At 39.6% G+C, this 25,017-nt stretch overlaps 1 protein-coding gene across 1 annotated transcript in view; it reads left to right on the top strand.

Moving 5' to 3' along the window:
- Positions 1-22,243, top strand: part of LOC121944502 (transmembrane protein 132C) — a 347,177-nt gene extending 324,934 nt beyond the window's left edge. The window contains exons 8-17 of the mRNA XM_088076513.1: positions 1,859-2,064; positions 7,367-7,430; positions 7,692-7,823; positions 8,270-8,347; positions 13,251-13,313; positions 13,402-13,530; positions 16,417-16,545; positions 16,714-17,013; positions 18,332-18,606; positions 19,808-22,243. Coding sequence (XP_087932639.1) covers positions 1,859-2,064; positions 7,367-7,430; positions 7,692-7,823; positions 8,270-8,347; positions 13,251-13,313; positions 13,402-13,530; positions 16,417-16,545; positions 16,714-17,013; positions 18,332-18,606; positions 19,808-20,435 — 2,004 coding nt within the window. The 3' untranslated portion in view covers positions 20,436-22,243. The remainder of the gene's footprint in view (positions 1-1,858; positions 2,065-7,366; positions 7,431-7,691; positions 7,824-8,269; positions 8,348-13,250; positions 13,314-13,401; positions 13,531-16,416; positions 16,546-16,713; positions 17,014-18,331; positions 18,607-19,807) is intronic.
- Positions 22,244-25,017: the final 2,774 nt, after the last annotated feature.

Here is a 25,017-nt window from a genome sequence, read left to right as displayed (position 1 = left end):
GTCACATTTGCAACAATGAACAATTATTCTGTTAATTACTGTGGCATCCTTGTTGTGACTGACAAATTGTTTTCTGACACCATATGAACTCCAAAAATCTCAAAATCTAGTGTGGTGAAATCATTATTTATGCACTGTTTCCCATCACTGTTGGGTGTTTAGAAGTGCTAAGAAAAACATTTTTTTGTTTTTCATTTTTGACAATGACTTTGACAGAATCTGAGACAGTGTCAGACGTGACGTATAAGACCTCAGATCCTTTACTTAAGTGGACGTACCTTTGCAACAATGTTATGTTATATGTTATAATTACAAAGCTTGCATTCAAAATCCTACTTTTTAAAAAATTCACAACGTTTCCTAAGAGAGTAACACATAGGATGCAGACGAGGGGGCTGGACTGTACTGGACAATTTGTTTTTTGCTTTTTTGTTTTCTGCTGTGTTGCCTATATTATTTGGTTGAGTCTGTTCTGTGTTGACAGGGTTAATGTTGATTTTTTGGAAAATAATAACATGTTGTCCTTGATAGAGATTATGAACAAAGTCTGTTTAAAGAATCAAAACTAAACTTTCTGCAGTACAATGTCCCATGGCAAGCTTAGTATAATACAGTATACTGCCGTATTATATTTTTCAAATTCCTCTCCAGACATTAATCACATTAATTAAAATTATTTTCTGTTCATTAAAATAACTTATAACTCATTGCATAATTTAATATATGCAAATTAGTCCCAATTACCGCTCCAGTGTACCTGCTCATCTTCAAACGTACAAACTTCTGCTCATAAACAGTCAGTTTAACACAGTTTGATGAGTAGAGGTGAATGTGGAACTTAACTTTTATTACAGGTAGCGTCACCTGGTTCTGCTCGTTTTGCTGTAGCTTTATGGAAAGTTGACAGGATTGGTTCCTTTGGTTTGTAACATAACCTTCTGAGGGTCACCAGAGAAATCTGAGGGGTCATGAGATGATTTATGGAATAACAAAGAAGATACAGCTATAATAAGTGAAGCATGAAGTTCTTTTAGTTGCAAGTACCATAAAATTGTACTAGTTCTTCAATAATACATTGAGTTAATTTCCACCACTGCAGACCTACAGTAGTCGAGTTAAACATGTAATGAAGTAAGTTGTTAAACATCTGATATAACTCTAAACATTAATGTGCTTCTGTATTAATCACTGTAAACAATGAATCTATGGTCTGTTTTTGATAATAGTTTCTAAGTTATCTCTGTGTTGTCAAATTTAAGACTATAATTTTGGAGAAAGGATGTTTCTGTCTGCCCTGTGGCCCTCTTCATGTTTTAGAGCAGATCTCCTCCTGATCCATCGGCACACAGTTTAAAATGCTGTGCAAAGGTTGGCAGTATTCTCGTGGGTGGGCTTATGTGTTCAAAGCAATTATACTAATGCCTTAAAATTAATGTGATTCACTGTTTTTAGAACGTTACATGTTTCGAATTTAATACTTTGCTTCAGACTGGTGGAGGTGAATCAAGCTCCCTGGGTATTCGCAAACCCAAAATGTCAGCGATGTGGCAGGAAGAAGCTACAGAGGCATATTATTAACCTTTCTTTCTGGGGCACTTTGCAAAACAGTGCTCCAGAGTGCTTTACAGGACGAATAAAGATGTAAGTAATCAGGGACAAAATATCTAATTGGCTGCAAGAACATGAATGTTGTGATGAAAACTTGCTCCAGGCTGTGCTTCAGAAATGCACAACAGGGGCTGTATCTCTTTCTGCGGAAATCACCAAGTTAAGACTGTTTGAGGGCTGTCAGAAATGTCAGACTCTGCATGCTTGTTGTCCTAAACTCAACCCAACTTTCTTCTTTTGCTCTTTTCAGGTTTCCCCAAACTGTGACCAGGTTTTGGTGAACGGTAAAGAAATGCGCGGTCGGCAGTCACTGGCGGTAAACTTCACCTACCTGCACCTTTCTGCTCAGCTGCAGCTCACCGTCTGGGTGCCCAAGCTGCCACTGCAGATAGACGTGTCCGATACTGAGCTGAGCCAGGTTAAAGGCTGGAGGGTACCGATCATCACTAACAAGAGGTAAGTCACCTGTATGACTTTAAAACTGTAGTTTGTGATGAAACTGCTGATGTGCGGTCAAAATGTCAAATTAGGCAGATCAATATGAATCAATACTCTGTTACTGCATTCCCTTTTTCTCGCCTAGAATATCTTCAGAGACATATTTTAGTGCACTGTTAAGTTGTAAAATGAGACAAATTGTGACCTGGCTGCCAATTTGGATACAGTTGAGACAAAACGAAGCATCCCCCACAGGGTGGAGCAAATGTTCTCATTATACAGCTCAACAGTACACTGAAATATGTTCCTCAAAACATTTCATTTCATATAGTTGTACATACACATGTATAGAAAAGACAGAAAAAGAAAATTAAGAAGTTTAAACACTGTGCAGGAGAGTTTAGAAGCCAAAATTGCTTATGGAGTAGGGGTGGGCGATACATCGTGCAATAAATAAAAATAAAATTACTTTATCATGACCATCGAGTATGAAATGTGTCGGGGTGTGCCTCCAACCAAACATGTTGTATTCTTCTGCTGTTGTTGTACATGTGCAAGAGCAATATCTAAGGAAAAAGCAGATATACTCTGAACTTTGCTCATAGTCCATGCACTTGATCTGCTTGAAAGCAGTCCGTTCACACTGTTTCTTCAACAAAAAGCTCTGAGTTTCCACATGTAAGAGAAAAGAGAGAGACTGTATGAGATGTTGAATGTAATTTTCTTTTATGGTAAGTCTTAAGATTTGTTTGTTTTTTTGCGACTGAGAGAGAAAAGAAAGACTAAGCCGAGGCAATGTGTGAATGGGTACGTGTCTTTTGGCTTTTGTGTGTGTGTTTCTTTGTCTTTGTCTTTGTGTGTGTGTGTGTGTGTGTGTGTGTGTGTGTGTGTGTGTGTGTGTGTGCATGTGTGCGTGTGTGATATAGTGCTTATTGAATGGAGCAGTTGAGAGCACATATCGTTCCAGCCAGTCTGTAATTTCCTATGAGGTCAAGGCCCGCCTGGCTATACTGATGACAACTATTATGGCTTTAGCATCATTGCCACTGAATGAGGCATTCAGTCACTTAAACACACACGCACACACACAAAGGAGAAAATGCAAGTGGGTGGTTCAGGACATTGGTCTGTGTGTGTGTGTGTGTGTGTTTATGTTTGCGCGCATGTTGTCTACTGTTCTGTGCAGCGTTTTGTGTTTGTTCGCAGGAATGTGGGTGAAGGCATAACAACATATAAGAAAGAAATCTAGTGCTGACTATAAACTGACACTGTAGCATATAAACTGTAAAAGTGTCTTTAGGGCATTTGTCTTTCATCTACCCTGCAGTAGGAAAGAAAAACTTAAATGAATATGATAAAGTAGACACTAATTATCAGATATGTACTTTTTGTAAATCAGCTCCTTATTAAATAATTTATCACTTCTTCCCCACAATTCTATAAATTCCTTGGAGCTGAATTATCCACAGAGGTCTCTTCATCTCAGACCAGGTGATTAAAACCCATAAAAACACTGATTAAGGCATTTTAATGTTAAAACAAGTTTTCCTATGTTTTTGTTGTGGAGGGGCAACAAACGACAGCGGATGCCATGAAAACATGAGTGGCCCCATCTAGAGCCAGTGTTTGGTTTGTCTGTTCTGGGCTACTGGGAATGTAGCAAATCTACATGGCAGACTCTGCGGATGAAGACCTGCTCCCTATAAATGGCTCATTCCAGCGAAAACGTGATTCTTATTTTAAGATGATTATACACTGAAGAAAACGTACCTATTCTATTTTATTCCATTTCTGCCAAAATCCCTCAAAATCTTTAAAATGTAGTTATTGTCAGGGTTTCCCACACATTCATTTATTTGTTGCAAGCTACCACAACTGAATCATCTGCTGCCACAATCTGATTTTTGGAGCTGGACTGGTAATCAGGTGCACTACTGGAATATATATACAATGTTGTTATTTATAGCACAATCGGGCAGAGATTGCACAGAAGTACATGAGGGTCATTGAAAGAGAAACTTAGAAGTTCATTCAGCTGCATCTAAAAGTTTACTTTAGCTAACTAACTGCTCCTCTTATCCATTAATGATGATTTGTTTAGATTCAGTCTAATCCTCATAAACTGTAATTATTTTCTCATGAGACACAACACTTTCGTGACTGGGGAAATAATGGGATTGTCTATCACCGTGTTTTTGGATTTCTATAAATAAAATACAAAAATTAGAGGATTATGGAGCCGTAGAGAAAGTATATAATATCTGCTTTGTATTTTTTTTTTCTTCCTTTTGTTTGGATATTTTTTTTGTCCTTTGTGTATTGTATTACTTCTACTCCCACTCTTTCTCACAGATTCTATAATTTTTAATCAAATCTTTCCACTGTGTGAAACCTAAAATGCTGTTTATCTTCACTGTAAGGATATAAGGATGGAGCTATGATGGCAAGGATGCAACAAAATTGGCTACATTTGGATTCAGCTATGCACATGTTTCACAATGCTTTTTATAATTTAGGAGACTCTAACTTCAGTATAGAGGAGGGGTGTATAAGCAAGAAGTTGCTAAGTTGTTACTTAGTTTCTTGAACTCACATTCAGAGTCACAATGGGGAAACTTAAGGCTCAGATTTTATTAACAGCATACAAACTTGTAGCACACACACTCAGTTAAATATCAGCAAAAATATGCAAATGCTCTTTCTTTCTTGGGTTATAAAAACCCTTATTCCTATTGGTTTGTATTTTCTTTCTCTTTGCATCCATGTCTGCCTGCCTCTGTCCCTCCATGTTTGATTGTACATTAGTGTGTGTGTGCACGTGGGCATGTTTGAGTGTGTGTTTGTGGTCATTTGTGTGTATGTGTTGCTTCTATTCCCCATATTGCCACCCTTCCGCTCTGTTCTGCGGGAACTATTTTTCAATTTCGCCAATTTCTGCTCAGATAGCTGCTACCCCTGTGTGCACACACACACACACACACACACACACACACACACACACACACACACACAGACCTCTATCTCCCCTAACTACTATCTCACAGAGTGAAACACAAACACTATTAGGCACACACTCTCACACAGACACATGTGCAACTGGGACACTGAGAAATGGAAAGAGAATTCCTGTAATATAACCGGGGTTTCACACTTCGGGACAGTTATAAGACACAAAGGTAGCTGCGCGTGTGTGCGTGTGTGCGTGTGTGTGTGTCCTTGTGTGAATGTAAGATGCAGTGTGGGCCTGCCTGCGTGTGGTATTGTGCTGATATTACACAGAGGGAGGTGAAGAAGAGAGAATGTGTGTTTCTTTGTGTGACTGTCCATGAGAAAGAAAGAGAGATCCTCCACTCGGGAGCGAGGGAGAAATGTTTTCTGTTTTAACACTGATAGTGTATTCAAAGTATTTTCTGGTTCATGTTATTTCTTTATGCACATTTATTATTCAGTCTCCTCAGCTGTGGTATTCCACCAGTAAACTTTTTTTTAAATTAATATTGTGATATATATTTTAATAACATTAATTTAATAAAAACAACAATTTTATATTGTTTTTTATATTATTTTAACACTATGTGTACTTTATTATGAAGTGCAGAAAAATAAAACAAATAAAACAAACAACAAATACCATTGCTTGGATAGTGGCCCCCTGCATTAGACACTGAAGCACTGAAACACTCTTAGCGACATTATATTTTGATGCTCTGGGCAAAGAGCAAGAGAGTCCGCCTAGGGTGGGTGGGATTGGATGTGGATGGGTCATGCAATCTCTGGACTTTCACCCAGGAGCTGGCTATTTGTGTGAAGCCTAAAAGAAATTGAGTTAATTTAATAACAATAAAGTGGGCTAGTTGGACACTATTCTAGAGACATATATCATGTGATGTATGTGGTGTATGGCATGTGATGTTACATTACATTATTTACAAACCTTCTTATTTTAAGCCAAACCATGGTAGTTGTTTTTCGAAACCTTACTATGTAATTTTGCTGCCTTAACTTAAGGAAGTACACCTGAAAACAAATGTTTTATTTTAAAACAAGACTGTATGCATTTAATGACCCCAAACTGTACAATTCCTGTGAAAGGAAACGTTTATTTTAAAAAGACACAATGCAATGAGCATGAAGTGACATGCCATCCCTGAGTGTCCGTAACTGATGCTGGAGGGGTAGCACATCATAGTTTGACTTGTAAGGCCACTGACCAAGTGTCAGTATGTGATGAGTTGGGAGTGAGAATGTTTTGTTGTTGTAGACATGCAGAACAGACAATGTATGAACTCCTAAAAGTCAGTCCAATGATAAGGACTAGGTCAAATTTAAGCTAATTTGTAAAGTGCAGCTTTACAAAGAGATACAACATTATAGAAGCATTTTTTAAACCATTAAGATAGATTCAAACACACAATCTTAAGTCTAAGTAAAGGCTAATCAAAATACAAAACAGGAATTTTTTTTTTCTTCTGTTCAGTTCAATTAAGTGCTATGTCGCTGACAGAATAATAGTTTTCAGGGGAGTGTACCAATTTTTTATCAGTTGGCTGATGAGAGAGCCAAAATGAACCATGTAGAGGCTAAACAGAAGCAGACCAGTGATTGATCCCTGTGGGACCTCCACCAGCATGTCAAATGTAAGAGAGCTAGAAGCCATAACAGAATGGGATACAAAGCACCTGAGAACAGTTACAGGAAGCACAACTCATCTCACAACCCTGTCAACCACCCAGTACAAAAAGATTTCTCAGAGTCACTGGTAATCCTATAGGCATTCAAAGCCTTTACATAAGGTGCTTCAATGCTATGTAAGGACCAGAAACCACGTACCATAGCAAAGATTTCTGCTCTTTTTAACCCAACATCTTTCAAGATGATTTATTTTTTTGTTACTTTAATATTGTACGCTTGTTGACGTTAAGTGGAGCTCCGGTCACAAGTGAAATTGACAAGTGCTTTTTCAGCTAGTAGAGGCTACAATAGTTGAGATGTACCGCTAAACTAAAGATCGCCTGTAGACATTTTAACGGAAGAATAAAGCACAAGGCCACTTATACCTTAAATACTTTATTCACCCAGGCATTCCAACCAATGCACATTGTGCAAGTAAAGTGTTTTTAAGTGTTAAAGCTGGATTAAAAACCAAAGTGTCTTTTCTTTGACTGAGAGTGTAACCTGAAGCGGAGATTATACAGTAGATTACCTGGAGCTGAGTGTAGCGTATAAAAATGGCATTTAATTACCAGATAATCCCACCCTCTCTTCTCTCTCTCTCTCTCTCACTCTTTCTCTCCATCTCATTTATCTCTTTTCCTCCCAGACCTACCAGAGACAGTGAAGATGATGAGGATGATGAGAGGAAGGGCAAAGGCTGCACCCTCCAGGTATTATTTGATTGGTTTTCGTAAGACACTCTTAAAGAGAGTATTTAATCCTTTTCTTCAATGTCAATATCCCTTGAAAATGGTGAGAGTTGTCCTTCCACATACTGAAAACGAAATATGAGGGATTGTATAATGCTTGGATTCAGCTGGTTTAATATACTGGGAGGTATAATGTGTACTATTTTTGAACCACAGGCAAATGAAAGAGCCCATTGTGTAGTCAAGCATTAGAGTTTAATTTGCACTATTTTTACTTTCTAGTACCAGTACGCCTTGGTGCGGGTCCTCACCCATTTCGTCGCAGAGCCCTCTGACCCAGGAGGAGAGATGGTCCACATGTTGGGTGCAGACTGGCAAGCTGATATCACTCATTTGGTCTTGGACCAACTAAAGGTAGGTATACACACAAATACTCATATAAACTCACACGTACACCAAATCATCCTTGAAATGAGAAGACCAATACCACTTTCATCGATGTGCACTAAGCATTCATCTAGAGACAGGAAGTGATTAGCTTAGCTTAGCATGGAGCCCTGAAGTTGGCTGTTTCCTGGTGTTTTCAGTGTCTATGCTAAGCTAGGCGCCCCCCAACTCTAGCACTAACTGTAACAGACGAATAAAAAAGATAAGTATCATTCACACTTTTGGCAGAATAAAGCTACACATATTTCACTGAATGATCTTCAACTCTTTCCTTTTTTGACTGATAATTGTATCTTGAATAAAAGTTATAATGGAAATGCTTTGTAATACTAATCCAGAATAAAAGCCTTAAAGTTATGAACAAAATGTTTAAAGTTGTAGTAGTGTCTAACAGCTGGTTCTGTGCTCCACAGGTGGAAGATCCTCGCATTGCCAGACTGATAGATGGGCGAATTTTGATCGGGCGGGACCTGGGGATCACCACAATACAGGTATGCTTTACTCTCGTCACTGAACAAGTAATCCACTCTTATCTTTTACATTGTTTTTAACTATTTTTGTTTATGTTATTGTCCCAAACTACAAAACAATTAATTGAGACAGTTTATTACCTTCTTATCCCAACCTGAGAATTAAATATGAAATTTACAGTAAAATAGCCCAAAACTTTGTTTAAAATCTTATGTGGTTTAAAAGTTTGTCACTTTGATTTCACTTTTAGTTTAAGATCTAGAACTAGACAAACTCAATTCACGCTGCAGTTCAACTACACACAAGGCCTTTGCTCGACTTACTCTTCTTTGTTTTCCATCAGACAAAGTTGTGGATAGTACCTGGTACTGTTTTTGGTTCCACTTCAGTCATGGTTCCATGAGAGTGGAGCCAATACAAGATACTTAAAACACTGCAGACCACAGACTGGTCAGAGAGATGGGCCACCAGAATCGTCAGTTTCATGGCACAAGACATACCGACACCCCACATGACACCCCACGATAAGGGTGTAAGGTTGTAAAGCTGCTGGTGATGACATAATATACGGGTGGGAGGGGTGGTGGGTGGATGGGTCCCACAAAAGGCTGATTCTTCATGCGGGTGTCCGGAGTTGGCTTCCCGAGTGTTTGTGAGGTTTTTGTTTCTATACCTTACCATTTGCCTCTTTTGCCTTAACCTAACCATCGTGACTTTGCTCCCTGATCCTAACCATCGTGATGGTCTGCGTTGGTTGCCATGCGCTCATGTTGTGTAAATTTAACGACGTGTTGCGTCATCCCACCATGTGCATTTGTTATTGGTAACGGCATCCTGAAGCGTAAACAGCTGACACCGGAGGATACCTAAAACGTCATAAGTAGCTCCCACCTACACCGAGGATGTATTATGTGTAACAAAACAGAGAAAAGGTTCTGGTACGAAAAATGAGTTAAGTCAAGCCAAACCATGAAGTGGAAATAAGGTATTACGAAGTTTAAAGCATCCTAGAATTTTGTGTTTGTTTTTAAGGAGTCAGAAAACATACTCAACATTGACAACATATTCATCACTTGTTGGCCAACAAGGCCGGAGAAAGACGATTGAAAATGTATGATTATGTGAAGCGCAGTGTAATTTCGCAATTCACATTGCAGCCATAAGTACTCCAGTGATGTAAACATTATCCTCTCTTTCTTCCTCTCCCTCTCTTGCAGTTAAAAGCCTCGACTGCGAGCTCGTTACACAATTAGCCACAATTAACTGTCAGATTTGGCCCTGAAATCTCAGTGTGATGTTTGGAAGTTACACACAGACACACACTTTCACCGGCACACAGTGAACACACTCGTGCACTTGCTGAGTTCCAATAAGCTGGTCCATTGTGAATGAATGTGACAGTGGAGGACAGTCCCGTGGCTTAATGTCTTACAGTACTGGTAAACTCTCAAATAGCAGAGCTGAAGCAAAACCACTAAATATGTCATAGTCATATATCGTTTTACTATGTTACATCTCCGTCTTTCATTTAACACGATACAAACTTTGTACTTTTATGATTCTGGTTTGAATTTCATTCTTATTGCTTACATTGGCGTGATTGCTATGAGGAGTTTGCTGTGCGTGCATTAGAAGTGTTTTTGGCGTCGAGTTCGGCGCAGCAGTGGGGATTTTGTGGAACAGCTGAGTGTGTGCTTGCATCCGTTTGACTTGGGACTGCTGCACGCATGCACGCATACACAGAAACACACACACAGATGCACGCATCCAGACAGCTGTGCTCTGTTTGGGAGCCAGGAGAGAGAATTTACCCAGCATTCCCATTGAGATGCCACAGTCGACAGCCGTCATTTGATAGTTTGACATTTCAATTTTACCCCCCAGCTCCATCTCCCTGAGCCTCGCCTCTTCCTCTCCTTCTCTCTCTCTGCTTTCTCCCTCCCCAAGTCTCTCTTTCTCGCCCTCTTATTCTCTGCCTGTCTTGAAGAGCAATCCCGGAGCTGTCAATCATTGCATTTTGTTAGCTCGCTGAGGGTGGGATTGAGTTTGACGCCCCGACACGTTCACTGAGAGATTTTCTTTGTACACCAATCAGATCTGCCTGTCCTCCTGTCGCCAGGCGGACTACCACACTACAGCACGGGGCTCCTAATCTCTATCACTGTCTGTCTGCTGCTCCCTCTCTCCATCTGCGCCCCAATCTCGTCACTGTGCCTTCTTTCTGCCCCCCCTCTCGCTTTCTGTCCTTCTCTATTTGTCATTGTCTCTTCGTCCTCTGACACCAACTCCATTTAATTCTCTCCAGCTCGCTCGCCATCTCTCACGTCTTCCTGACTCTCTCTTCTCTTTTCATTCATTCTCTTTTAGTTCTTTAGTTTTGGCCTCGTGCTTTGTTTATGCTTAGTTGTCTTAGTTAAATGCTGACACACTGGAGCACAGCTGGGAGGCAGACGGGAACACAGTGTGTGTGTGTGTGTGTGTGTGTGTGTGTGTGTGTGTGTGTGTGTGTGTGTGTGTGTGTGTGTGTGTGTGTGTGTGTGTGTGTGTGTATTCACTGCTTAGCATTAGCTACATTATGTCAGAGATGTTAAATAATAGACACAGTGTATCTGAACCAGCATTTTCTTTACACAGACATTATCAGTATTCATCACCTTTACAGGTCTGTGATTTGTGTGTGTGTTTAGTTTCCTAATTTAAGATATCCTGCCAGTCTATGCAGCCCAAAGCACTGCGGTGTTAACCAGCTCTTGCTGCTCCTCTGTCAGTGTTAAACACCTCACTGTCACCTTAAGGCAATAATCACAGAGACAACAACAAAAGCTTTTTCATGCACCTCTATCCTGTGCTGACTTTCAGAATTTTCCAACATAGATATTCTAATTTCTTTTACTCAATGCAGCATGATGAGCAGCATCTTGTTGTTTTCGTAATTAATTAAGCTGTCATTCTATCTCATTTTAACTCTTTTAAACCTGAGCATAGTGGCTTAATTTCTTTTAAAAACACTGAAAAGGGGCAATGAGCCAAGAAAGAAGAAATTACCCAAAAATGAGGAAGAAATTTGTAATGAGTACAGGAAAATGACCTCAAAATTACTTGTAAAAGAATGAAAACGAAAAAGACAGTTAAAAAACAATTACACAAGGAAATGATCTGGAAAATTTGCTTTAAAATTTCTATTAATTCTAACATAAATTTAAATATGTAATTATGATAATTGGAAAAATATGTTTTTCCTTAGCTTTTTATCCCTAAATCTACTAATTTCTAGCAATTGGTGGAACCTTACCAAGCTGCTCATTGCCTTTTTTGCCAATGTTTTTTTTAAGGAAATCACAAGGTTTTAGTACTTTTGAAAGGCAGCATAAGAAAAGTGGTGTCCCTTCATGTTTCAAAGCGTTAAACAACCTGCTTTTCAGGAGTGGCATGTAATTTTACTGAGAGATTGCAGTTAGACAAAACTTTTGTTGCAGGATTTTCCCTGAAAAGACCTAGAAAATACTGACAGTACATCCCAAGTCTCTTAAATTGCTTCCAAATATCACTCACTTTTGTCTTTTTCTTGCATCTTAAGGCCCAGACACACCAAACCGACAACAGAGGTGTAGCAGCGATGACAGCCCCCTGCTACATCACCTCATGTCGCCATTTCTTTGCCAAAAAGATTTGCATGAACATTTCAAAAGGGCAGCTAACCAGCACATACAATTGTCAATCAGAAAAACTGAAAAACTGGAAGACCGTCTTGATGCTAAATAGCCAGTTAGCATATTAACAACACAATCCATAGCTGAAAGAACAAATCATGTAATCTAAGAACAGTAACCATCAGGAAATGTTTCTGCTTAAGAGCTCAATGGCCAAAGTGAAACAGTCTTACCTCACGTAAGTTTGTTTCGACCTTACTCCCTCTTGACTTTAGCTCTTTGTTTACTTTCTTCACTTTTGCTTCTCTTCTTGTGCGATGAGCTGAACAGCCAGTCAGAGTGGATTTTTCAGGCTCAGCTGTTGCTGTCGCTGGTTCAACATGCTGAATTGGCAGGAAAAAAGCAGATGAGGGCCTCACCACAGCAACTAGGGCCACAGACGCTCACCAACAGCCCAACTTTGACCAATTGACCAACTGTCAGCTTGGTGTGTCAGGGCCTTTTGTCCTTTCCACCTGGGATACATGGAAAGATGCAAGAAATCCATGTGAGGAGAGAGAAAAATTTAGATGCAAGCCAGGAACGTATTGGTTCAAACCAGCACAAACCTTAAAAATTGAAAGATGTGAAGGATCAAGGCATTTGACAGTTTACGACACCTGCATTAAAGATAACTAACAGGTTTTATAATGATCAGACAGCAACTCCTTCATTTACATCCAAAATTCTGCTTGGCCACTCTTTTCTCTGGCAACACTTTCACCTCCTATTGGTTAATTGCAGAAACATTTTGGGGACAGGTTCCAACAGTCTGGTGATGTTTGGACAAACTGTCATTGACATATGGCCAAATTTTTCACAAGGTCAATACACTGGTTAAAATCAGATCTGTCCACTCATCTGTAGCATACAGCACTGGTGGGTAAAACACTTCTGTGAAGGCTGCTCTCATGTGCCCTCTTTCATAGCTCCTCAGAGATCTCTCCTCACAGCAGAAATACAAGCTTTAACATGGTCTTCAAGTTGGCCAACCAGAGTGACTTCTACTTCAAGTGAGGATCAAGGCTTGAGGAAATCAAAATGCGCCCCGGGTGTTGGAGCAGCTGCCAGTTTTTAGTTGTGGCTTTCAGGAACTCACATTTGGATGAAATTGCTTTTGTGCACACATAAACTCTTCTGCAACTCTAATGAGGCAGATTATTTCAGGTAGCAAAACATGGATTACCTAAAATTTTAAACATTTTGAAAATATTTATGTGATCTTTTGCTGCAGGTTCTGTCCCCGCTGTCAGACTCTATCCTTGCAGAGAAGACTGTGACTGTGTTGGATGACAAGGTAAAACAACCTACTGAATTAATTTGATGTATTTGGGGCTTAGCTTTCTTGTATTGATATTCTTTATGATATTCTCTTGTTTGTCCAGGTCACCATCACTGACCTTGGAGTCCAGCTGGTTGCATCTCTGACTCTTAGTATGACAGCAAGTCCTGCAAATAACCAGGCTATACAGCTAACGACCACAGCTACAGACCTGCTGCACACACCTAAACAGGTAGGAGATACTATGCAAACAAATTCACACACACACACACACACACACACACACACACACACACACACACACACACACACACACACACACACACACAGATTGCCATATCTCCATCTCTGCTAGATACCATGTCCTCCCAGGGTTGTTTTTATCAGATTCTCAGAATGTAACTTTCACAAGCAGACACATGATAAACATATATAGACCTCCTGCTGCCTTTAGGAGTGTATCACACACACACACACACACACACACACACACTGATGGACAACATCTTAAGCTGTTCCCATCTCCACAGTTATACCCCCAAGGTTGTAATCTTAGAAGTTAAACAGTAATTCTGTGCTGCGAACATTACATCGCTGCTATCTCGTCCATAATCAGTTTCTAATTAGGAGTGTGTAACTTCCAGGCTAAAACACTGCTTAGCTACAGTTACAATCACCCAAAGGTCTACAGTAAAAAAAGTACTCTGTAGTGTGAGCTTGAACCACATAAAGACAGTTTTTGACTGTGCTCAATTGAAGTCTCAATTGAAACTACGTTTGCCATATATGTGTCCAGCATATTTAACCCTGTGACACCATGAGCAAATTGGTTTGATTCCTTTCAAAAAACATGAGGAAAAGACACTTAACAAGACAATACTCAAAAATTACCAGGAAATTAGTAAAAAGCTACAAGACAATTATCCAAAAATAAATAATAACCAAACAAGTGATGAAAATTAAAAGAAAAAAAGGATGTCTAATTTTTTGTTTGTAACATAATTTAGAAAAGATATATATATTATACTTACGAATATCTTTTTATAGACATTTCTTTTTCTTTTTTTTTTAAAGGTCATCTTCTTGTTGCCTTTTACTTATTTCTTACAATTTGTGTAATATTTCTTGGCAAGTTGGTCATTACCTTTTTCCCCCATGTTTTTAAAAAAAATAGCTTGTGAATGGTGTCTGAACGCAGCACAAAATAACTGATGCCGATCCAGGTTTCAAAGGGTTACAGTTTTTTTCAAATTCTCTTTTTACTGCTTTTGCTCCCTGACTAGCTACATAATATTTCTAAAACACACACACCTAAAGAATAAACACGCTCACCTACACCCACATGTTCGCTATATTGCAAGGCTACCATAATGTTACAAGCTATTCCTGACTCTCTAATCATATTGCCAAGGGCTATTTCATCACACTATCTCAACCTATTATCCCTCACACCCTCTTCCCTCTCACCACTTTCCCTTCTCCCTACTTCTCTTTTTTATCAAACAATACTCCACATTATAATTTGTACCCATGGGCTAATTGGACGAGAAGCAGCTAATTTCAGTGAAAATACACATCTGATATTGCTTTTTATTCAAGCATTCATTTCTTATTCTATCTGTCTGTTTTTATCATTCCCCATTACCTGTGGAAATATGGTATGACTATTGAGAGTGAAAGTAAGGAGGAGAAGAAAATAGGTGAGAAAAAGTTTTTTAAAAAAAAAACAGAAGACCAGAGGGGGGAAATAAGGGAATGTAGCAGGCAACGAAAAATACAATTTACTGTGAAAATAGAGAGAGGGAAGAGATAAAGTGTTGTTCCTCACGTTGGAGCTTAATTACTTTTGTAGGGAGGTTTTGCTGCGTTATACCTACACAATCTTCTCTGTGTTCTGAATAAAGAAAGCAAGGATTTTTATCAAGGGAAATTAGTGAGGCAGGATCACTTAAAGAGAAAAAAACATTCTCTGCTGAACTCTGTTTTTATTTACAGAATAGCTGCAGCTGGAGGAACAAAAAAAAAAATCACTTTTCCTCCAAGTATTTGTACTCATTGTAACTGAAGAGATGGAGAGTGGCAAAAGATACAAGAAAGTGCAGAAAAAATTGTGTTCATGCACAAAAAGAAGTGGCATGTTTTCCAAATCATTGTTTATGTTCAATTGTTTGTCATGTTTGTTTGGGAGGATGGATGAGAGTATTTGTCTCTCTTTGTGTAACAACATACTATGTACTTCCATTGTGTTAGAGATGCCAACAATTGAATCATTCAGAAAGCATATCACATTGTAAAATTGTACCGAGGCCAACACCAATGAAACGCCCACCCATAAATATTGTACTTTTGACCCCACTTCAAAGGCTTGCATCACTGCTTACATTTACTCTGAATTCAGCAGATGTTTTTTTTCTTTTCTTAAACGCTAAAGTCCATAAACTGTGATCATGCAGTTCTGCATGTGGTTTGTTTGACAAATTGGTTTGTCACTATCTCCACCTCGCGTATGCTCTAAAGTGGTTGCTCTAAAGTCTTTGCTCCTTGCTGAAGCTCTGACAAAGTCACGTAACACACACGCACACACACATACACACACACGCCCTCATCAATCCTGAGCTGTCAATCAGGACGCGCACAGTGACACACACAGAACGCACACCTCCCGCTGCTTGTGGCTTGTTGCAGTGTCAGGCATGGAAGAACTGAGGCACAAGATAGCAAAAAAGGAGCTTATTAAAATCCCAAAAGAGAACAGGAAGGCTAGTCTGTGGGAGAACTTCGACTGAGACCCGAGAGTACACGGGGAATGTGCACTGTTGCCGTTGCAATACGATTTTAAATATTAACAGAACCTAATGAGCCCATGGTGATGTTTGTGCAGTAAACAGAGCAAACTTTTAAAACGATACGAATCATTCTTCATCTCAAAAATTTCCAACATGGACTTGAGTTGGGGCCATTAGTGTTCTGCACAGGCTTGAAAATTAAGCCTCCGCCGATGAACTGCCAATGCCATACAGGCCCTGATGAATCCCAGTGCAGTTGCCAAATGAAAATACTGGAATTGGAAAACTTTTTTAGATGTATGTTTTGAGAATTTTTCCCCATTCTCTCTCAGGAAGCGGCGATCAGTGCCTGGATCCAGTACAGTGACGGTTCAGTGACACCGCTTGATGTCTATGATCCCAAGGACTTCCTCCTCTCAGCTGTGTCACTGGATGAGAGTGTTATCTCCATAACCAATCAGGTACGAGCCACTAGATGTTTTGTGGTTTAAAGTCTAGTGAAATATTCTGAAAACAAAAACCATTAAAGTTTTTTTTTCTGATAAATGTCTTCAGGGAACACTTTGCAGATTTTGCTAAGTAACAGACAGCATTGTGTCCGAAACCTTCACGTCTTTATTTTCTGTTAGGAGCAACACTGGCCTATCGTAGTGGCAGAGGGAGACGGACAGGGAGCGCTGGTTCGTGTAGAGATGGTCATCTCTGAGACCTGCCAGAAATCCAAAAGAAAGAGTGTGCTGGCGTCAGGAATTGGCAACGTGATAGTGAAGTTTGGAGCAAAGAGTGATGAACGAGGTGTGTTGGGAAGAGGTGGACAGGAGGATGGAGGAGGGATAGACAACAGCACCAGTGAGCACCAAACAAAGGACGGAGGAGACTGGAAGTCCAACAGTGCGTCAGTGGATCGAGAGGAAGGAGCCATGAGGAAGGTGTGGGACAATGGATGGATATGATTTGTTTCTAATTTATTGACAATTAAATCAGTAAACTAAGTTATTCACTACAATGGGTACATTTCGCACAATCTTGAATTTAAAGGTTCTATATGTAAATTTTGAGAAAATCCTTGTTAATGGCACTAGTGGCCATTACGTTAACTGCAGTCAGTATTCTGCTGCCTAAGATGGCATTCAGTGGGTGTGAGCAAGCATTTGGGCATCGGCCAAAACAATGAAGTGATATATGCAATACTTGACCTAACATCATGTTGACAGAATGCTGGAAGATAAATTAAAATCATATTTATAATGTTTCTATCTGTAATAATTCTCCATTTTATCTGGACTATTGACTTCATGATACTAAGTAGCTTAACATTTGCAAATTACTTTATATGCTACCCGGCCATCTCTCTGCTTCACTCCCTGCCACTAGACTCATTCACGAGGAGGAGAGAAAACAGCAGCTCCTGGAGATGGAGCCTAGATGCTGTATTAACTTGAATTCAACCAGCGCAAACCTGTGAAAAGGCAGCAACAGAAAGTTTACTGATCTGGCAAGGAGACGGGACAGTCCAGGATCAGGCTCACGGTACTGGCTGTAGCGCTGGCTGAATTTGAGGTGCTGCAGGTCTGTTTCCAGGCTGCTGCTGCAAAGTGTAAAAACAGAAAAACAACACTTGTTGATTCTGTTGTGATTGATGCAGGTGTCCATAGTTCCTTGACAAAAGCGAATGCCTTTTCTATGCTACTCTTAGCTAGTATTGCACACTGATGGCGCTGTAGGGGAGCTGAAGAGAGGTAAGGCACTTGGGAGCAAGTATGATGTCATATCCTTTGGATTTTCCCAGAAAATTGAGTCCTCTACAGAAAAGTCAGTCCACAAGCTGCAAGAGGCAACAGAGAAAGTTGGGAAGCTCTCAATTTTTTAGTTACATCATAACCTTTTCACCTGTTGGCAATACAAAGTGATTCACACACGTTTAAGTTACTTATAAAACCTTCAACTTGTAACAGTACAGGTAGATTTTTCAGCTTTTTGTTCCATGATATACAATTATAAAGCGCTGTATCTTTGATGAATGCACACCATAAGTACCCGCTTTAAATCAGACTTGACATTTTCAAACAATCTATCCTAAATATGTGTATTTATGAAAACTACCAATAAAATACCAAAAACCATAAACAACACACCAGCATTGTAAAAGCTGAACCACAAATTAATACAACCACGAATAAGGAAACTAGGAATCCAATTTTTTCGTGTTAATTTATTAGACTATATATGTTATTTTTCATCAATCAGGTCAGCACAACAACCAAGAGCACAGTAACCCATCGTGCTTCAGGGGGTAAAGCTGCCAGTGGAGGCAGCAGCAGCAGCCGTGGCGGAGGCCCCAGCCAAGCAGGGGACTACAGTAGCTACCCAGCACAAGTGGAGGTACCAGGCACCGGGGATAGTGAGCTGACTCAGACCACCAGAGGACTGTCGGACCTGGAGATTGGAATGTATGCCTTGTTGGGTGTATTCTGTCTGGCAATACTGGTCTTTCTTATCAACTGTGTCAGCTTTGCTTTCAGGTAAAAGATTTTGATAAGTGAGGACTCGATTTTATTTGTTATTTGAAAGAAACTAAGCCATTAACGTGTGTTTGTGGGTTAAATTATAATCCATCCATCCATTAACACCACAGTCGACAAACCGATATAGTGTGAACCACCATATAAATCTAAAAATCCTAAAGACCAAGCACCTGCCATTGACAAACAATGGGCCTCATGCAGCAATTTTCCCTAAATCTCTTCTATATTTTCTCTTAATTTTCTGGCAAGAGAAAATATAAGAGGTGTCAACTCCAGATGCACCAAACACTCTTAACCACCCAAATCTGATCTTACCCAGATGTGCTGAGTGATGAATCCCACTTGATCATAAGTCATTTTTTAGTATTGATAATGCCCCCTAAACACTATATAAGGGCAGGTTGTGTGCCATGTGCAAAGACTTTCGCACATGCCCAAGACTGGAGAGACGCCACCAAAAACAAAGTTGTAGAGAGAAGAACTGTCACAGTTGTGAAAGTGACAGAGACCTACTGTTTAATGAACTTTAAGTAAATGTGGTTTTCCAGAGAGTCGGTACTGGTGGAAAATCAAAATCCCAGCAATGACAAAACACTTACCATGTCAGCAGCAGGAAGTATTCAGATCCTTTACTTAGACTAAGCCTCGATAAAAGTACTCATACCACACCAGAACAAATACTCTGTTATAAGCAAACGCCCTGCATTAAAATGTTGCTGTGTATTTGTAAGTACAATCAGGGATATTCATGCTTTTTTTAAGGGTTACTTAAATGTATAATGGAATTTTTCTCATGCTGGCCATCAATTTGTGATCTATGAAAACTAATTGTTTTTCTCTCATCTTGGTAACAGTGCTCTTAACCTCTTGTAAAATTTTCTCTTAAGAGTAAAACAAAAATACAAAACATTGATGAATCAGTAGGTGAAAGTCAGTAGTTACCAACGAAATAATAGCAAAGCGTGGATATGAACAAAAATGAGAGAACATTTTGTCATACATTGTTTTTTGCATGACTCCCAGTGTATTTATCTGCTAAATTTGGTTCATCCATTGTTGTTTGATTGTCTTTAACACTTCTACTGTCTAGATAGATTAATGTCAGCTGTCTATATTTTAAAAAATCAGAACACGCTGAAGTTGCACTTGTTCAAAATTGTACTAAAGTCACAGACTAATAACCGTCTCTCATCTCCAGGTACCGTCACAAGCAGGTCCCTGTGCTGGAAGCAGGAGGCAACATGAACCATGCTCATGACTGGGTGTGGCTTGGAAACGAAGCTGACCTTTTAGCTGACCACTCTGACCAGTGCCAGGGTGGGCTGCCTGACGAGTGCACCACCATCATTGACCGAAATGAGGGAGGATATGAGGAGAACAAGTACCTGCTAAACGGGGCTGGTAACACCTTGGTGATGGGCGTGGGCACAGGCATGGGCACCATTAGTGGGAGTGGTAGCACGGGTGGACACCGGGGCATCGCCCACGGACAAACCTTACCCAGATCCGTTCAAGAACCGCATCAGTGCCTTTCAGCAATCACTACTGGTGGCAAAAACGCCACCGGCCAAGCGGAGCACCTGAATAATTCCCCCCGAGCTACGGCCGCAGCTGCAGTTGCGGCCGCCAAACGCAAACGCGTCCAGTTCACGTCTTTCGCCACCGTCCTGCCCAATGATAATTCGGGCGGAGGTGGCCCATACACCAACTCTTCAGTCGTGGTGACCAATGGGAGCGAGGATGACATCAAGTGGGTGTGCCAGGATATGGACCTGGGTCAGTCTGAAATCAGAACCTACATGGAGAGGCTACAAGACAATCTGTGACTGATGGGAAAGAGACTGAGAAATGGAGGGGCAGAGGAAGAGTGCAGGAGGGGGAGGACGGACAATGAGTACAATTCACCTGTAATGCCTTTGCAATGGATGAAGGGAGGGAGAACGGGAGCAATATGACAACAGTGTAGGAAACACGAAGTGTTGCCAAGAGTTGAGAGGATTATTGAACAGACAGTGTCGGGGATGCTGATTTAGCTCCCCTGAGGCTACGGAAAGCGTACGGTCACCACTAGCTCACACTGAAATCAACGGTAGCAAACAATTAATAACATTATGAATTTGTTTTATATTATTTATTGTAAAAATATTAGTGTACAAATGAATAATAAGGTCACGTTTGGTCATGAATGTTTATTTTCAGAATTCCAGTAAACCATTGTGCTATACAGTAAATTCAGGGTACGTTATTGGACAAACATTATCAGCCACTATACATTTAAACGAGGATGGCAGAAACATCATTAATGAGATACTTTTTACTCACATGGTGTTTTGCCAGCATTGGCTGTAGCTGTTGATTGATTATTGATAGATCTAGTTTGAATATTTACCTGCCAAGTCTGCTGAATGGCTAGATAATGATTACTGAAGAAAGGGTGCACATCAAAGATACAATCTGTTTGTTTTTGTTCTATCATGTGACCGATTTTCATTTTGCATTGCTCATAAGTAAAATGTAACATGTAAAAAAACATATATATATATATTCCAAGTACTCAACTAGGCCTTTAAATTCAGGCACCAGTGGGAGCTGCCATTCAGCACTGAATACAAGCAATCTCGCTCTTTTCTCAAACAACAGAATGTGTCAGGAGTTGGAAAAATGACAAACAAAAGACTGTTTCTCCCTTGGATCCAAGACAGAGGCATTTAAACTTGCACAATTACAAACAGGAAAGAGACATTAGCCATATTTGAGGCTTACGTCCTGTTTCGTGAAACCTTCCAGCCAATGACGGCTTTCTCCCTGTAACCAATCCCATCGTCCCCCGGCCCCTCTCCTTGTCTGTGATTGGACAGCAGTAGAACTTTTCTGAACTTAAAGAACACAGTGAAATACTGTGAAATACTGTCTGTACACTAAAAGGGGACTGACTAAGGTGTCTCATATAAAAAGGAGGCTGCTTGGGCTTTGCAAAGCCTGACCGAACACTTAATAATGAGGATTATTTAAAACAGAAACCACGTAGGCAACAAGACAGAGCAGAGTACCTGCAGTGTTATACATGGAGCTAAGAGGAAATACTGAATGATATTACAGTACAAATGAAAATGATGTGACACTCTTTAATATCCCACGAACATGGGTTCATGAAACATGTTTGTTTTGCTGAACATAATTATGTATATTTTTCCCCTTTTGTTGGTCCTTTTTGATAAATAGAATGTTTTTATTATGTTTATCCCCGTCAGCGTTTTCCCCTAATTTGGGAAGATATTAATTGTAGCTTTTTATTTCAAAGATTTATTAAGATTTTAAGGATATATGATTCTTTTTTTTTTCTCCTAGAGATTTATTTATTTAAATTAACATTTGAGAGGGTGAGGACGGAAAGAAAGATTGAAAACAGTAGACCTGCTGGTGAATGATAGCACATATGAGAAGAGGTGAAGAGGAAGGAGACAGAACAGGCAGAGGTTGCCTCACCTTCGTTAAGCTCAGGTGACGAGTCATGAAGAACTGACAATAAAAAAGGAGAACTGTAAGATTGTTAAGATTGCAATATTTATTTATAAATGTGTTACTGTTTCAGAGTACACTGTATGTTGTAGATAAATAAACATGCTTCAAAGTGCTTGTGAATAAGATTGCAGGTCACTAGCCAACAACATGGTGATATTTTGTACATTTTACAGTGCAAATATGGTACACGACTACTATCTACCACAATGTGAAAGTGATCTTATTGGTTCTTTTTCTAAAGATGTTCCTGTCTTTGTTTAAAAGTATTGAATGAGTTCTCGTCTTTGTACAGGGTAGGAATCAGTTTACCTCCGGAGTGAGATGTAAAAATGGAGGCAATCCATCATGAATCACTCGAAAATTGCTCGCGGGTGGTGAGTCCAAGAGATCCATTTCAGAAAGAAAACCAAACCAAATGTTAGGATGTTGGGCTCGTCCAAAAGAGAACATCTACTACTGATACAAACATCTCAATTTCTAATCATTTGTTTAGCAAGATGCATAAAAAAATGCACATGAAATCACAATGGCCAAATCGTCAGGTCTGAAACAGGATGGATACGGGATTGAAAAGACACAGATAAGAGACCTGAGCTGACTCCAAATGGGGGGACAAAATGGGCTTCACAGCCTCCACCAAAGCAATAGATATTTTGACTGATGATGGCGACTATACTGTATGTTTTGAACTCCATATACACACATTACTGTATGTCACCTACTCTAACGTAGCTACAAGACTGCTGTGACTGAAAGGATCAGTTGATATGCTCTTGAGGTAGAAGTGTAGCAATGCTCTCAGATAAAAAAAAACTTTTTAACTCTTAACTAGAACTGTGAGTTTAATCAACAGCCTGTGGCACCCATTCTACCTGTTGTATAATTTTAAAACTGTATGGAAAAAAATACAAGGCTATTTTTGATTTCAGCTTTTATTTGGTTTCAGAGAAAGACAAATCTTCTGTGTGTGTAGCCATTGTGGAAAGACAACAATTTACTGCATGCTTGTTAAACTACTGCTGAAGTTTGTCATCTTTGCAGCTGTCAGAAGTTACACAGAATAGCCAGGATAGTTGGCCACAACTAGAGAGTAAAGTTTTGCATTGACTCTTGCTAAATCTGTTTTCCCGATAACATTCAAACAATAATTTTTAGACAATTGAAAGCGCAGGAATAAGACCACAGTTGCTGTTGTTGTTGGTGGTGGTTATTTTTTCCACATTGCTCTTGTTGACATGCTGTTTTGCTAATGCACAAGGAAATGGATCCATCCCCTCAGAAATTTATGTTAATATTTAACCAATTTGTTACAGAAATGTTTTGCCAAAGCAGGTAGCAAGGTACTGTTAATGCAGCGTGAGTCAAAGAAAGTAAGGCTGTGGGCTTAACTGTTGGTCAATGTTCAGTTCATACTAACAATGCTGACTTTTCAATGCTAAACATAATGCTACTCTAACCCAATCGCCAGACTAAATGTTGGCACTGTATGTTTCTGCAAACCAAAAACAGGTTAAATTTCTTTGTTATTATGTCGTGGATATTTTGAGGCCTTATGTTTTTTCACCAAGGTTTAACAACGAGGATTGCCCAATTACCCGGGGCAAGAAAAATGCTGCATTGGGCTATTAAATCTTACAGTTCACTTGCTCAATCAGGCAAATGGAAAAAAATCATTACACATAGTTTTTTTCCAGAGCTGAAGATGGAATTAGCTAAGAAGTGAGCCACCTTGCTTCCTTTTCATCTCTGTTTTCAGTTGTATATGCCTCGTACCAATCGGACACTCCTGAGAAAATAGCAGCCGATAAAGACAAAGTTTAAGTTTCATTGGGTGGCGTTAGAGGATGTGGGCAAAACTATGTATTGGGCAGTTTACTGCAAGTTTGAGAACAAGGCAGATAAAGCGGGATCATATTTCAAAGGCATGTCAAATTTCGGTAAAGTGTTACTCAAGTGCCATAACAAGAGACTTTAGTCTTTAGTCTTATATGTGATTTAATAACTCATAATAATGAAAACATTTTGAATTCGAGCAGATAAAAATTTATCCCTCCCACCACACCGGGCCAGTGAGACAAACATTAACGTTAAACCCTTTGTACTTTTCAACAGTGCTGGGGTTAACCCTAAATTACTTGTTTAGGGTTACAAAAGTTCATGTTTTGGCCTAAAAATACCTGATTTTGGTGCAACAATCTCAGCTAGAAATGCTGTCGATGTCTCACTAAAAAACAACAAAAAAACTGTTTTGTCAGTTGTAGGTCTTGAACAGTTGTTTGCACTTTGGCAAACTTTTGCCTCCTCCAAATACTGAAGTTGGCTCATATACATGAAATCAATCAGTCATATACATGAAACATTGACATGATATGTTTGAAATGTACAAATGTATGTATCCGTGAATTGCAGAAATGTACAATGCCAACATTTTCCACTGGCAACTGGTTGCTTACACAGGAACATTGCATTTTATCCAAGGCTTATTTAACCAATAGAAAACAAAATTTCATATGGGCATGAGTCTAAGAACATTGTGAGAAGGATCCGGATGCCTTTTAACTGGAGGGTTCAGTGACTCTACATGTTGCCACTCAGCCTTGTTGTACGCACTTGTTAGGCTTCTACAGAGGATCTGCATATATAGGGCTGCTGTGTTTTTCTGAGAAAACAAGGAGGCCTTGTTTTTAGAGCATGATTTTACATTATTAGCCACTGTAGACGTCCCCTCTTGAACCCTGTCGTGCAATAACACTCGAGTGAAGTGAATATACTACCTTAGAGCCACGTTAGTTCTGCATAGGGTCACATACATCTCTCTTCCCGCTTGTTTTCAGACCAAGTGACTTCTAATTGTGGAAATAAAGGATGCATTTTCTAAACAATTCC

Source organism: Plectropomus leopardus, chromosome 4 (genome assembly GCF_026936395.1).
Source record: "Plectropomus leopardus strain MGB_pleo_1.0 chromosome 4, ASM2693639v1, whole genome shotgun sequence".
NCBI lineage: Eukaryota > Metazoa > Chordata > Actinopteri > Perciformes > Serranidae > Plectropomus > Plectropomus leopardus.
This window is presented reverse-complemented; position numbering and strand designations above follow the sequence as displayed.